General features: G+C 36.0%; 1 protein-coding gene across 1 annotated transcript in view; it reads left to right on the top strand.

The window, feature by feature from the left end:
• PPP2R5A (protein phosphatase 2 regulatory subunit B'alpha) overlaps positions 1–15,376 on the top strand; it is a 69,040-nt gene that overhangs the window by 21,600 nt on the left and 32,064 nt on the right. Inside the window, exon 2 of the mRNA XM_081297250.1 lies at positions 12,477–12,673. Coding sequence (XP_081153376.1) covers positions 12,477–12,673 — 197 coding nt within the window. The remainder of the gene's footprint in view (positions 1–12,476; positions 12,674–15,376) is intronic.

Raw genomic sequence — 15,376 nt, 5'->3', positions numbered from 1 at the left:
CATACTTATAATGGCTACTTTGAAGGTCATATTCTGTTAAATCCAACATCTGATCACTTTGACAGGCAGTTTTTGCTGCCCCCCCCCCCCCCCCCCCCCCCCCCCCCGCTTTTGGGCCATACTTTTCCTGTTTAGTTTATGTATCTTGCCAGCTGGACATTTAAAATCATATATTGTAGCAACATAGGGTACTGATCTCAGTCCTCGTGCTCAGGGCTTATTGTTACTTATTTATTTGTTTAATGCCTGAGTGAAGTTTCTCCCCACTGCTATGTCAAGCCCCTGATGTTCCTCTGAGAGGTGCAGCTTTGGATATGCCCATAGTCGTCCCGGGAGGGTGGTGGTGGGGCAGTGTTTTCTTTGTCTTTTCCTAACTGCATTGCCTGCTATAAGTCTCACTGTTTTCCGGCTGACTGCTCAGTTGTTCTCAGCAGTGCTCGGGGGTACAAATTATTCCACAGACTAATCCAGTCAAACTCGGGATTTGAAGGACTCGTTCGCAAGTTCAGTGTATGATATTTATTCTGACACTGGGAAGGCAACTCCAGGCGGTCTCTCTCCCTGGATCTCTCCTGAAAACTAGTTGGCCTGCAGTTTAATCTGTATCCTCATCGGATCTAGAAATCATCCTTTTCCCTTTTCAACATCCCCTCCCCTGTTTTTGAGAACACTCTGAGGCTTGAACTTTCTTAGGCTCGTTGCAAATGAAGTCGATTCTTTTGGGAAAAGATGAAGAGCTGTTTATGGGAGGAGTGGCATTAGCCGAGGTCTTTTTGGCATGCCAAAAAGGTCCAGTGCTGGCGTGATTCTCAGTGGCGCTGCCCAGAAAGTGAAGTCTCTGTCCCACAAGTGGGGGTTGGGCATAAGGGAGCCCTCACTTCTCCTCTGCCCTTGCCTAGAACTCAGCCTCGTCCACAGGTAGCTGTGGGGAGGGTAAGAAATGCCAGTGTCCTGCTCCTCGCTGGCAGGGAGCTGGAGGTAAATGGATCCCCGTGTTCTTGGCTACACTTCTTTGAAATGGAGTTTATACCTCTCTGAGCCAAGGGGAAAGAAGCAGTCTTGGTTCAAATACCACAGATTCACTATTCTTTTTTTTTTTTTTTTTTTTTTTTTTTTAAAGAGAGAGTGAGAGAGGAGAGGAGAGAGAGAGAGAGAGAATTTTTAATATTTATTTTTTTTTTAGTTCTCAGCGGACACAACATCTTTGTTGGTATGTGGTGCTGAGGATCGAACCCGGGCCGCACGCATGCCAGGCGAGCGCGCTACCGCTTGAGCCACATCCCCAGCCCAGATTCACTATTCTTATTTCATTTTTGTAGGTGCTCTTAGAAAGGTGTTTCCTCGTTTGCTCTTTGCCATTTCCAGAGGCTTCAAATCGTTGTTTTGAACATAACTTTCATTAGTTTCCCTGGGGAGTAGAACGGTGGAGCTCCTTTCCTTATCTTGTGAGAAGTTTCTCTCTCTGGACTATAATTTTAAGAATAATAATAATATTATTATTTAATAATAATTAGCTCTTACATAGGACTTCATGGCTTTCAGGTATACAACTTCACAAATAAATTTGAAATCTTCAGGAAGATTACTTGAAATAAACCATTTACTAGAACTGATGCAAGAAGCAACAAAAATCTAAATAGTATGTCTGTATGGTTGAATCCTAATTAAAAACCCTAAAAAAAGCTGGGTGCAGTGGCGCTTACCTATAATCCCAGTGACTCAGGAGGCTGAGGCAGGAGAACTTCGAGTTCAAAGCCAGCTTCAGCAAAAGGGAGGCACTAAGCAACTTAGTGAGACCCTGTCTCTAAATAAAATACTAAATAGGGCTGGGGAAGTGGCTCACTGGTCAAGTGTCCCTGAGTTCAGTCCCTGGTAATCCTCCCCCCACAACCCACAAACACACACACACACACACACCAAAAAAAAAAAAACTTTAAGAAGAACATTATCAGAAAATTATAGAGCACTGTATCTCATGAACATAGTCTTGTAAAATATTAACAGGTTGAATTCTGTTAATTCAATATAAAATATAAAATAGGATGATATGTCATGATCATGTGGGAGTTAGACCAGGAATGCAAGGCTGGTTATACATTTAATATTTACTCACCTGTATAAATAGAATAAAGGGGGGGAATCATATCATTTTAATAGGAACAAATTTCCTATTCTATACAGTTTCTTACTCTTTTGTACTTTTCTTTGCAAATTCAGCTGCCTCTGTAGACCTGATCTCTGATCTCTCTCTCTCGTTAACCTGCTTGCTTTTTTGGGTCTTCTCTTCCCTGTACTTCCTTTCCCTGAAAAGTGCCACCAAATGACTGATGTGATCGAGGTATTCACTCTCTCCCTTCTCTCGGAGATCAAGGGTCCTGTATTGCCTGTTTCCCAACAGTTGAAATAGTTTGGTATACTTTGTCCAGCATTTAGTAGTTTACAGTGGTGGGCCTAGTCTGCTAGAAGTCTTGCCCACCCTTTAAAGTGCTGCATGAGATTTCATAATTAAATTCATATGTATAGTTTATACAGATTTACATTTTTCTGCTTACCAACATACTTATTGGTCATTTATGTATCATGACCTTTTTATTTGCCTTTTTTTTAATTTCATAGGTGTTCTTTTGTATATTCCAAATACCAATCCTTTGTTGGTTATAAAACTATATTATTTACAGTTTTCCTGTTAACTTTTTTTTTTTTTTTAGTTCTCTTGGAAATTTTTGTGTGTGAGGGAAGGATCTAATTTTATTTTTTTTCATATGAGTAGTCACTATAAGTTATTGAATTTTTAAAATTCCCTCCTGACTGCTGGGTGTGGTGGCACACACCTGTAATTCCAGCCATTTAGGAGCTTGAGGCTGCAGGATCAGAAGCTGGAAGCTAGGCCTCAGCAACTTAGCAAGGCCCTTTCTTAAAATAAAAAATAAAAACTACATCATGTGCATGTGTGACCATATTACAATAAATTCCACTTTTATGTGTAACTATAATGTACCAAATAAATAAATAAATAAATAGGGATGTAGCTCAGTGAGTGGTAGAGTGCCCCCTGGGTTCCATCTGTGGTACCAAAAGAAAAAAAAAAAAATCCTGACTGACTTCAAAAAGAAATAACAACTATATTACAAATTAACCTTCTGGATGTATACACTGGCATGTTTCTAAGTGCCTTATGCTCCCCACTCCAGTGGTCTTTTTGTCTATTCCTACACAACACGTGGCAGTTTTAATTACTTAATAAGGACAGAGATGACTTTTCCCTTCTTCATCTTCTTAAAAATTATCTAGACAATTCTTGGCTCTTTATTTTTTCAGATGAATTTTTATGAACAACTCTTCTGGTTCCATCAAAACACCATGTTGATAATTTGATCTAAATTGCATATCTTGTATATATTTATTGGAAAAGATACTAGTTTCCCCATCAGTGACTATAGTATATCTCTTTATAGTATGTCTTTATTTCATGAAAGTTTTGTAATTTTCTTTATGAAATTCTTGTGTCTAACTCTTAGAGTCTTTGCCCTTCAAACCCAGTCAGTATGTTTTGAGAAAGCTTATACCACATGGAAAGGTTACACATCCGGGTTCTAGTACTTTTTTTGAGCCAACAGCCAGAATCAACTGCCACACTTTTATGAGTGGTTTAAGTTGCATAGAATTCCAGTCCCTAACTTTCTAGTTTTTTTTAGCTGAGACTTAAACATCATGGAGCAGAGATAAGCTTGTCCCTGCTGTGTCCTGTCTGAATCCTTGCCCCAAAAAACCTTGGGAGATAATAATAATTATTTTAAGCAACTGAAATTTAGGGGGTAATTTGTTTCTAAATAATAGAAAATGAATACACCAGGCATTATTCTGATTATGATTTGTTTTCTCCTGGAGGTCTACCTATAAAAACACCTAATTAGAATATTCTAATATAGTATATAGGGGAATAATTTCTCATCCTAAATTAATAAGTTGGCATTATTATTATCTGTATTTATATGTGATTAAAAATATGTGAGTCTATAGGTTAAAGGAATCAACTTAGATGTTGAAAATTCATTATGAACAGGCTTCTTGGGATACTGGCCTTGTTCTTTATTGAGGATGAACTACCATGTGTTTGAGAGTGAGAGTTTTCCTTTTCCATGACATTTCTGTAGTCAGGTAGAACATTCAGTGTCGGGAAAAAACAAACTTGTCTTAAAGTCCTCTTAATTTAGTGGTACAAAGTAGGACTCATAAAATAAGATCAAAGGATACAATGTAAAACTTCTTTGCAGGAGTTTCCTAAAGATTCTAATTTACATCTGGGCATGGTGGCGCATGCTAATCCCAGTGGCTGGGAAGACTGAGGCAGGAGGATTTCGAGTTCAAAGCCAGCCTCAGCAAAAGCGAGGCATTGAGCAACTCATTGAGACCCTGTCTCTAAATGAAATATAAAATAGGGCTGGGGATGTGGCTCTGTAGTCAAGTTCTCCTGAGTCCAATCTCCCCCTCCAAAAGAAAGATTCTAATTTACATTATCACATGGCTGATTACCCTATCAGCCAGGCTTGTCTTTGGGCTTCACCTGTTATCTTCTGGCAGGACTCTTACTGATAAGAAATCTGATAGATATCTACTTTTGGTTCTTCTGTGGATTTTTTTTTAATGCAAAAACTTTTAGCCTTCCCTTTAGGACATATGAATATTCAGGGATATGCTGGATTATCCTTTTGTCTGGGTCATTTTTTCTGTTTATTTGGTTTTCTTTTCTTGTTGTAGGCTTTCTGTGAATGGCTGTTGATTCTTTGTTTTCCACTTCATATATATGAGTGAACAAAAAAAATCATTTCAGGAGTTAGATGTGGTTATTGACTCTGGTTTTGTTTAGAGTAATTGAACATGGAACTAGTTAAAAGCTAGAAAGCATGACTCTCTGAGACTATTCAATTTATTTGGAGAAGAACTTTTTAATTTTTTTTTCCAGGAGTATGAATGCATGATTCCCTTCTGGAGTGGGGTCTGTTTTAAATATACTTATTAAGTTTTTGTGGTATTGGGGATCAAGCCCAGGGTCTTGTGTGTGCTAAAGCATGTATTTTTACTACTGGGTTACATCCCAGCCCAGACTTTTTATTTAATCCTCCATTTTAGCTCATGTCTCAGTCCCTTCCTCTATTCAACTAGATATTTCTTAGTCTTGAACTACTGGAGTCCTGTAGGACCCTCATCTGTAGTCCTCTGTTATTCTAGCATGTGATTTCCTTTGTCATGGTTTTGTCAGTTTCTGACTTTGAGTTTTCAAAAAATTTGTTGAAGTCTCTTGCGTAAGGCCTTTTCTGTTCTGTTTTTGTAGGTTCATCTCTCCCCCGCTCCCCATATCTACTAACATTCTAGAGGGAGGGATAAGAGGTAAACAAAATGGACACTTTTAATTAGTGTGCATGTGAATCTCTTAAGTGGATGAGGATTTAGAATACAGCTTTTAAATGAACGTGTGCAGTCTAGGTGGTTTGAATCCTAGCTTTGTTACAAATTTGCTTTATGATTTTACGTATGCTACATAGGATGAGATTTTTTAGTTTTTAGTTTTATTTATTTTTGTGGTGCTATTGATCCAACTTAGAGTCTTACACATGCTAGGCAAGTGCTCTGCCACCACTGTACTCCAGGCTTTGATCTTAATTTCACATATTATGGAACAGTGGTTTTTAAAAAAACTGTAAAATACAATATGAAATATATCTTACTTCACATCTGAGTATCCTTTTTCAGTTCAAATGAATTCTTACACTTACATGCAATACACTCTGTTTTTGTTTTGTTGTTGTTGTTTTTTCCACTCTGGCTTTTTTGTTTGTTTTATTGTTGTTTTTGTTTTGTACCAGAGATTGAACCCAGGGGCACTCATCCTCAGCCCTTTTTATTTTCTATTTGGACACAGGATCCCACTATGTTGCCTAGGGCCTCACTAAGTTGCTGAGGCTGGCCTCAAACTTGCAGTCCTCCCACTTTAGCCTGTTTTCCTGGTTATTGTTGTTGTCAGTAACCAACAACAATATATAACCAAGTGAAGTGATCCTACTACCCCAATTGGTTACAACCCACACTTTGAAAAACAGTACACTAGAGTACTGTTTCATAAAATGTAAGCCAGATACATCTTCAAGTTGGATGTTGGGAGAAAAAAAAAAAGAGAGAGAGAAAAAAGACTTCGTAAGAATTTAGGAACAACCTGTCAGGACTTTGGAAAGTTCTAAAACGTGTATTAATAATTCTCCAAAGATGAAATACTTCACTTCCTTGGAGTTGTCTGATTCCCTCTCTACTTGACACTATGCAGGGATTTTTTACAATGTTGAGAATTCATTAGTGGGATCACAGTATAATAGAAAACAGCTAAGATGAATTTTGAAAATCATCTTCCAGGCAAGTTTAAATTAATTATGTATTTTGCAAAAGGAAGGAACATCTGTTTTTCTTGTTTAGATAATTCCTTGATTGTGCAGTTTGTCTTGTATCTTTTATAATATTCATGCAGAGACCTTTTTTTTTAAATTGAGGATTTAGTTACATTTTCTAGTAGAGTGCTTTTAGTAAATACTTAGCTCTGGTGTTGTTATTGAAGATGTAAATACAAATTGATATCATAGGTTATTGCATAATATTCTTATGTGGTGATGGAGATCAATTATTACATAATATTCTTAAAATTGTGGTCATGTTTCCTTGAGTTAACATAAAAACTTAAGGCATTTGAAATTGTTGAATATTTTTGCACTTATAATAGTTGGGGTCTGAATTGCTCTGTGGTAAATACTTCGGGAAATCAAAGTATATACTTATAAGTTTACACGTAGGATAGGGTTTTTTCTTGATTTAAATGGAATTAATAGGATCTTAAATGCTCTCTCCCTGTTTGTTCAAGATTCATTTACATATTTGGGAAGAAATTAATATTTGTTTGAAATAGATGCATGTCATCAGTGCAAGACTATTAAAACAGGCACAGTGGCACACACCTTAATCCCAACAACTCAAGAGGCTGAGGCAGGAGGATCACAAATTCAAGGCCAGCCTCAGCAATTTATCAATAATTAAATTCAGTGTGACTGAACAGATACAGATGCTCTGCAACTTATCACAGGGTAACACTCAATAAAATCATTCTAAGTCAAAAATAACACTGTCATAAATGCATTTAATAGCTGGGCGTGGTAGCACACACCTGTAATCCCAGCAGCTTGGTAGGCTGAGGCAGGAGGATTATGAGTTCAAAGCCAGCCTCAGCACCTTAGTGAAGCCCTAAGCAACTCAGCAAGACCCTGTCTCTAAATAAAATATTAAAAAAGGACTAGGGATGTAGCTCAATGGTTAAGTACCCTGGGTACAATCCCTGGTACAAAAAAAAAATCATTTAATACATATGAGTATCATATGTTAGCAACACAGTACATTATAGAGTATTGGTTGTTTACGTTTTTGATCACATGACTATGAGCTATGACTTGCTGCTACTGATGTCCAGCATTGTGAAAGGGTATCATACCATGTATCTCTATCCCAGGGAAAGATCAAAATCCAAAGTATGCTTTCTGTTGAGTGCATACCTCCTCCTCACAGGTTTTTGACTGTGCTGTAGTACTCAGGGTATGATGTGAAGCTATTACTCTGTCAGCATCCACAATTCTAGTTGCTGTATGGTGTTGTCCTATAAGATGTTCTGAACTTGCATGTTTCTAGAGGTGTTTTTATTTTTGAGACTAGAAGTAAAGTTCTGGTAGACAATATAGTTAATATTGGAGGGAGAATTCCAGGTGAGGAAGCATGTGAGTCTGAATGGAGTTATCCATATTGAGAATGGATAATTAATATCAGTTCAATGAAAATAGCCAAGGACAGTCATCAAGAATACAAAAATAATAAATGCTGGAGAGGATGTGGAGAAAAAGGAACACTTTTACACTGTTGGAGGGATAGTAAATTAGTACAACCACTATGGAAATCAGTATGGAGGTTTCTCAAAAGACTAGGCATGGAATCACCGTAGCACTTAGCTATTCCACCCCTCAGTATTTATCCTGAAGAATTAAAGTTGTCATTAGTGACACATGCATACTGTTTCCCACAGCACAATATACAAGAGCCAAACAATGGAACCAGCCTAGGTGATCATCAACAGATGAATGGATAAAATTAAGTGAACAGAGAAAAAATAGCCAAGGAAAAAAACAATATGTGACATTACTATAAGACATTGCCAGACAGAAATAATATTGAGTGTATGACAGACTTTATTTGTAAGAATGCTTATAATAGAGAAGTTGTAAGCAGCCAGTGTAGATCTTGTCAATACTCTTTACATTTCAGATTTATTTTATTCTTTTTCTCTCAGATTCTTATTTATGTTTATGAAATAGCCGAAGTTGATAGTCTGATTTTTCTACTATTATAAGAAAAAAAATCCAGTGGTACTATTATAGAAAAGCACAGAACTACAGATTAAACATCTGCAATTACAAAATATTTCATGGTACTTTTCTTTATTTGAGATGATGTATCACTGTGTTGCCCAGGCAGGTCTCAAACTCCTGTCTCAAGTAGTCTACCACTTCTATCTCCTGAGTGCTGGGACTATAGGCACAAACCACCATGCCAGGATTCCTTGATTTTTTTAATGACTACCATACAGGTTTTTGACCTATATGAAAATGTTGCACATCTTGCACCTATAAGTAGGCTAACCACCAGTAGATAACTGTAGCTTCCTGTCTCATTTAACCTTTATAGCTATTTAACCTGGGCTGCTAAGAAATTCAGTGCAAGAAGTCAAATGCCTTGTAAAAACTATTACTTTCCTCCTTTTAATTAATTCTGGTTTTATTTTTAATTTTTTTATATTTAATCTTATAAGTGCTCAAAAATTTTTTGATTACAGATTGTATGGAGAATAGGCAGTATGTGTATATATTGGCATGTGTCTATGTAGACAGTGGGTGTATAATGTGTATGTGTGTTTGTGTGGTAAATGGCAATATCTTTTGCATTTTGCCTGATAAAAGTTACCTTTTTTTTTTTTTTTAATGATGCTGGGGATTGAACCCAGCAGTGTTTTACCACTGAGTCACATACCTCCCCCAGCCACCACCCTCCTTTTTAAGACAGAGTTTCACTACATTGCTGAGGCTGACCTTGAACATGAGATGGGAGGGAAAGGGAGAGAAAAGGGAAATTGCATGGAAATGAAGGGAGACCCTCATTGCTATACAAAATTACATATAAGAGGTTGTGAGGGGAATGGGAAAATAAACAAGGAGAGAAATGAATTACAGTAGATGGGGTAGAGAGAGAAGATGGGAGGGGAGGGGAGGGGGGATAGTAGGGGATAGGAAAGGTAGCAGAATACAACAATTACTAATAGGGCATTATGTAAAATTGTGGATGTGTAACCGACGTGATTCTGCAGTCTGCATTTGGGGTAAAATTTGGGGTTCATAACCCACTTCAATCTAATCTATGAAATATGATATGTCAAGAGCTTTGTAATGTTGTGAACAACCAATAAAAAAAAATGAAAAAAAAAAATGAACTTGCGATCTTCCTGCCTCAACCTCACAAGTCCTTGGGATTTCAGGCGTGTGCCTGAAAAGTGTTCTCCACTTTGATAACATTATCTTTTTATGTTTGATGTCTTTTCTTCCCAATCTACCTCTAATCTTTTGAAGGTAGAAATCACTCTAACCTTCAGAACCTGCTTCAAAGGGTTGTTGTGATAGTTAACTAAATTAGTACATATAAAGCACTTAGAATTACCTTTGGCATGAAGGAAGTATTAATGTTAATGATAGTGCTGTATGATGTTATGTAGCACAGCAGACTTAACATTCAATAAACATACTTGTAGATAGGGTTAATAGGAAAGATTTTTCTATTATATAATACCTAAAAATAATTAGAATTGTAAACTTCTGTTTTAACCCAGAGCCAAAGGACTTGGAATGTTAAAGTACTTTCTAAATATTTCTAATGTTTGAGGAGGATTTATATGTGACCTGTCTCATCAAAGCATTAGTTGAATGCTAGGATATAGTTCTTGAAGAGGAAGAAAACAATAACAAATTCAAATAAATCTTTAAGCCAATAAATGGATTATTGAATGGAGAAGCTATGAAAAATAATTTTTTTTTCTGAAGACCAAGAATTAAATGCTCAGAAAAAGATGCTCTTTTTAGAACATGTAACATGTTCTTAAACTGGTACTATTTTACGTCCCCTGTCAGGTACACTTCAGAGCCACAGGCTGAGCCTTGTTCTCGTGACTGCTTTGTCTCTTGGGAGGATTTTTTCTTTTTGCTTTTCCACAGCTTCATACTTTTCTGCTGAACCCGAGTACCTTGTATCCTTCTGGTAGTCCCATCTCTGGATTAACCTTAACCCTACCATTTGCCAATCCTGAAAATATTTTGTGTCTTTGTCATGTTAGCTACAGGCTTCTAGCCTGTGATGTAAGAGGGGGAAAAAGCCTTTTATAATCCATTTTGAAGTATTATATGCTTTCACCTTCATGATCATATCTCATTTAATCCATGTAATTCTATCATGAGGTTATTCTTTTGATAAAAATGGTTATTATCAATTCTTAAACATAACTGTAATATAATAATTCACTATACCATTTTTGGTATCTTAGTACCAGTTTTAAACTTTTTGTTCAGTAGTCTCTTTTGCAGTGCATAATCTTTTAAAAAATATTTTATTATTTTTCAGTAGTAGTTGGACATAATACCTTTATTTTATTTATTTTATTTTTATGTGGTGCTGAGGATCAAACCCAGGGCCTCACACGTGCTAGGTGAATGCTCTACCACTTAGCCATAACCTCAGCCCCAAGTGCATAATCTTTATTCTTCAAATTCAGAGTCTTTTCAGGCGTAAAAGGTTTGTGGACTTCTTAAATACTTTTTACTAGATAAGGGAAACCCTACTCAATGAATGATTCTTGTCCTTAAGAAGCCTGATATCTTTTGGGGGTTGATAAAGGAAACATTGAATATAGACCTAAAGATAATACACATTCAACTATATAAATTGTTGTTGTGAGTACTACTATAAATGTTCAGTGAAAGGAGACATCATTGTATCCTGACCTACCCAAGGGAAATTTTGTGGAAAATGTGGGATCTAAATTTATTCTTAAGGAATTATAGAATTTGGAAAGATAGGGAAGGAAGTCTGGTGAAATATTTCAGATAGAAGGCCTGGAGGCACACAACTGTAATCCTAGTAACTCTGGAGGCCAAAGCAGGGGGATCAAGGCAAGCTTGGGCAACTAAGTGAGATCCTGTCTCAAAAAATAAAAAGGGCTGGAGTGGTAGAGCACTCCTGGGTACTGCAAAAAAAAAAAAAAAAAAAAAAAAAAAAAAAAAAAAAAAAAGTTATATAGAATAAAGATTTTGAACAAAGACCTTGCCTTTAGAAAATAGTAAGAGAACTGTTTTCATTCCAAGGAGGTAGGAGTGAGAGAAAGGAGAGAATAAGAGTTGGCCATATTGAAGCACAATATTGTGTATTACTTTAAGCATCAGGGAAAAAAGCTAAAAAATATTTTAAAATTTTCCCAAATTATTCATTACACTGGAATTTCATTGTTTTAATTATAAAAGATGTAACACGGGTATATTATCTGTTATAATAAAGCTTATATACTGTTTAAGGGTATCTTTGAAAGTAGAGATATCAAGCAACTGAGAGACCTATGGTGATTTCTTATAGAGTTTGAGAATAATTCCACCAGCCTAATTAGTCACCATTTTCTACAGTGTGTATATAGATAGAAAGAAAGATACATATACACATATACAATCTGTAAGTTTAGCACAATTGGGGAGCAAGTATCAGTGTTGAGCAGACATCTGTTTATTTATTAAAAGCAACTGGTTATCAGTTTTGGAAAATATCAGGTTATTAATTGGAATTAAATACATATAACCATTTTGCTTCAAGGGTAATAACTCTAAAGGATTTAAGAAAAGAATTATTATTTAAAATACAACTAGTTTTGCAGAGAATGAACAGGTTGTTATTATTTGGGATCACTGAAAATTATTGAGTATGAGCATATTGATTCTCATTTTAGCAAGATTTTAGCTTTTCAAAGTAGTTTGGAAGATAAATCAGGAGTGATAGTGGTTATGAGACCATGTAAGAGAACAATTAGGATGTCTTTTGTGGTCTAGATGAGGTATGACAAAGGTCTAAAGTGATAGTGGGAGCAATAAGAAAAAGATTCCAGATATGTTAAACAGAATTAATAATGATTATGGACAATGAGAGAAGTTCAGAATAAGTCCCTAAATCATAATATGAGGTGGGTGGGTGAATTCATCACTAGCTTTCTGGGAAGGGTTTTAAATATGTAAGAAAGTAACTTCTACAAAATTAATAACTATATAAGGTAACTTTTAAGTTATTTCTAAGTTTTTCTTTATTTTTATTTATAGATGCCACTTCAAATGAACAACAAGAGCTATTCTGTCAGAAGTTACAGCAGTGTTGTATACTGTTTGATTTCATGGACTCTGTTTCAGACTTGAAGAGCAAAGAAATTAAAAGAGCAACACTGAATGAACTGGTTGAGTATGTTTCAACTAATCGTGGTGTAATTGTTGAATCAGCGTATTCTGATATAGTAAAAATGGTAAGCCTCTAGACTTATGTTCCTCAGATTGATATAAATTCAAAATAAGATCTGAGGTATAATTATGAATTGGAGACTGATTTTTAATAAATGTATGCAATTAATACATCCAAAAGAATGTTTTATAAACTAGTCCATTTGAAAGATTATCTATCCATTTACCAGATGCTATCATTGCTTAGGAGTTAGGGAATTTAGCAGCCACATGCCGCAGTCTGGCTGGGCACAAAATCACGAGCCACTCAAGCAGGAACAAACTTTATTTCCAAAACTCCCACGAATGCCACACACGCGGCCTTCTCCCGGGACACACTACACCAACAGGAAATCCCTCCTCCGGAATTCCCTCCTACCGCACTTCCCCAACCAATGGGAACTCTCCGGGAGTCCCTGCGAGTAGCAGGCCAAGGCAGACAGCAGGGGTCTAATCTCCAATTGAATGCACATCTTAACATAATCATTATCATCTCAATGGCTTGCTGGTGTCACCTTTCAACCAAAAATGCCATCCGTCATTCCTACTTTGCTATGGCTCTCAGCAGCCACAATTATTGGTGGCTACCATTTTGGATAGTACAGTCTTGAGCTTAGGAAAAAAAAATGTAGGCTCAAGATTGTACATATAAATTGATAATAGATGATGTCATGGGGGGTGAGTAGTCACTGAGAAAGAACTTGTAAAGGGGAAGGAGAAGACCAGTGAAAAACTTTGGGGAATAAAATATTTAAGCAGTGGGTAAGGGAGTTTGGTTTAAAAGAAATGATATTTAGGACATTTTAATGTGTTTGTAGACTATAACACTTTAATTAAAACTTGGGTCCTTTGAGAAGTTAAGTAATGCTTCTTATTGAGCATCCTTAATCCAAAATAAGATGTACAATACTTTTTGAGCACTAACATGAATCAACAGTGGAAATTTTCATACCTGACTTCACTGATGAGTTGAAGTCAAAACACAGGTGCACTAGAAATATTATATAAAATTACTTTCAGGCTATGTTTATAAGACCTAAATGAGTTTTGTGTTTAGACCTGGATTCCATCCCCAAGATATGTCATCATGTATATATAAGTATTCCAAAATCCAAAATAATCCAGAATTCAAAACACCTCTTAGGCATTGTGGATAAGGAATTCTCAGCCTATACAAGTAAATGTTTAGAATGTCTGATGTGATCTGAAAATTACCCCCTTTATTAAAGTAATGGTGTTCAGGATACTATTTATTGGTAATTCAGCCTCATCCACCAAACAGAAATTTGCATGGGATTTGTGATTTTTCATATTTCATTATATTCTAATAAAACACAAAAAATTCAGCTGGAGTAGAGATTTGCCAAGTACACAATTTAAATTTATACCATGGTATAAAACTTAATGGCAAGTACCAGCCTAAGTGCTCTTCAGCAGATGAATGGATAAAGAAAATGTGGTATGTGTATATATATATATATATATATATATATATATATATATATATATATACACACACACACACACACACACACACACACATACAGTGAAATATTACTCAGCCATAAAGAGGAATGAAATTATGGTATTTGCCAGTTAATGGATGGAACTAGAGACTATCATGCTAAGAGAAATAATCCGGTTTCAAAAATCAAAGGCCAAATGTTCTTTCTGATATGTAGATGCTAACACACAATAAAGGTGGGGGAGGGGAGAATAGAAGTTCATTGGATTAGAGGAAGGGGAATGAAGGAAAGGGGGCATGGGAATAGGAAAAAGTAGAATGAATCTGGCATAATTTTCCTGTGTTCATATATGAATACATGACAAGTGTAATTCCACATCATGTTCAACCACAAGAATGGGATCCTAATTAGAATAAGTTATACTCCATTATGTATAATATGTCAAAATACATTCTACTGTCATGTATATCTAAAAAGAACACATTTTTAAAAAAGTTAATAGCAAGTATAACCTATAAAGATTAGCTATAGAGAGAATGTTAATCAAAATAAAAGTGGTTTCCTAAACTTGGGCACACAGTAAAAAGGGAGCAACAGTTTAAGGATGTAAACATTAAATATTAATGGAGTTCCTATTTTGATTTTTGTTTTATCATTTAAAAATTCCAAGGATAAAAAGCTTCATTTCTTGCTAGGCATGGTGGCACAGGCCTATAATCCCAGTAATTTGTGAGGCTGAGGCAGGAGGTAGCAGGTTTAAAGCCAGCCTCAGCAAATTAGCAAGGCCCTAAGCAACCTGGTAAGACCCTGTCTCAAAATAAATAATAAAAAAGGCTGGGGACATGGCTCAGTGGTTAAGCACCCTTGCATTCAATCCCTGGTATCAAAAAAAAAAAAAAAAAATCCAGGCGTGATGGCTCACACCCATAATTCCAGCAACTCTGAAGGCCGAAGCAAGAGGATTACAAGTTCAAGACCCTGAGCAATTTGGCAAGACATTGTCTCAAAATAAAAATAAAATGGGCTGTGGATGTAGCTCATTGCAATCCCCTGGGTTAAATCCCCAGTACCAAAAACAACAACAACAAAAGAACATCATTTCTTAATATTATTGATTTCAAAAGGTTTGTATTCAGGAATTTTGAAAATTTTGCAGACTATTCTGTAATTTGCTACATGTACTCTGGGATTTAATTTCTTTGCCAAAGTGCAAAGGTGTGTGTGTTTTGTTGTTTAACTTCTGGGTACTTAATTTCTAGGTAA

Source organism: Spermophilus citellus (assembly GCF_964194105.1).
Source record: "Spermophilus citellus genome assembly, chromosome: 6".
In the NCBI taxonomy this organism is placed as follows: domain Eukaryota; kingdom Metazoa; phylum Chordata; class Mammalia; order Rodentia; family Sciuridae; genus Spermophilus; species Spermophilus citellus.
Note: the sequence above shows the minus strand (reverse complement) of the source record. Positions and strands in the feature narration are given on the sequence as shown.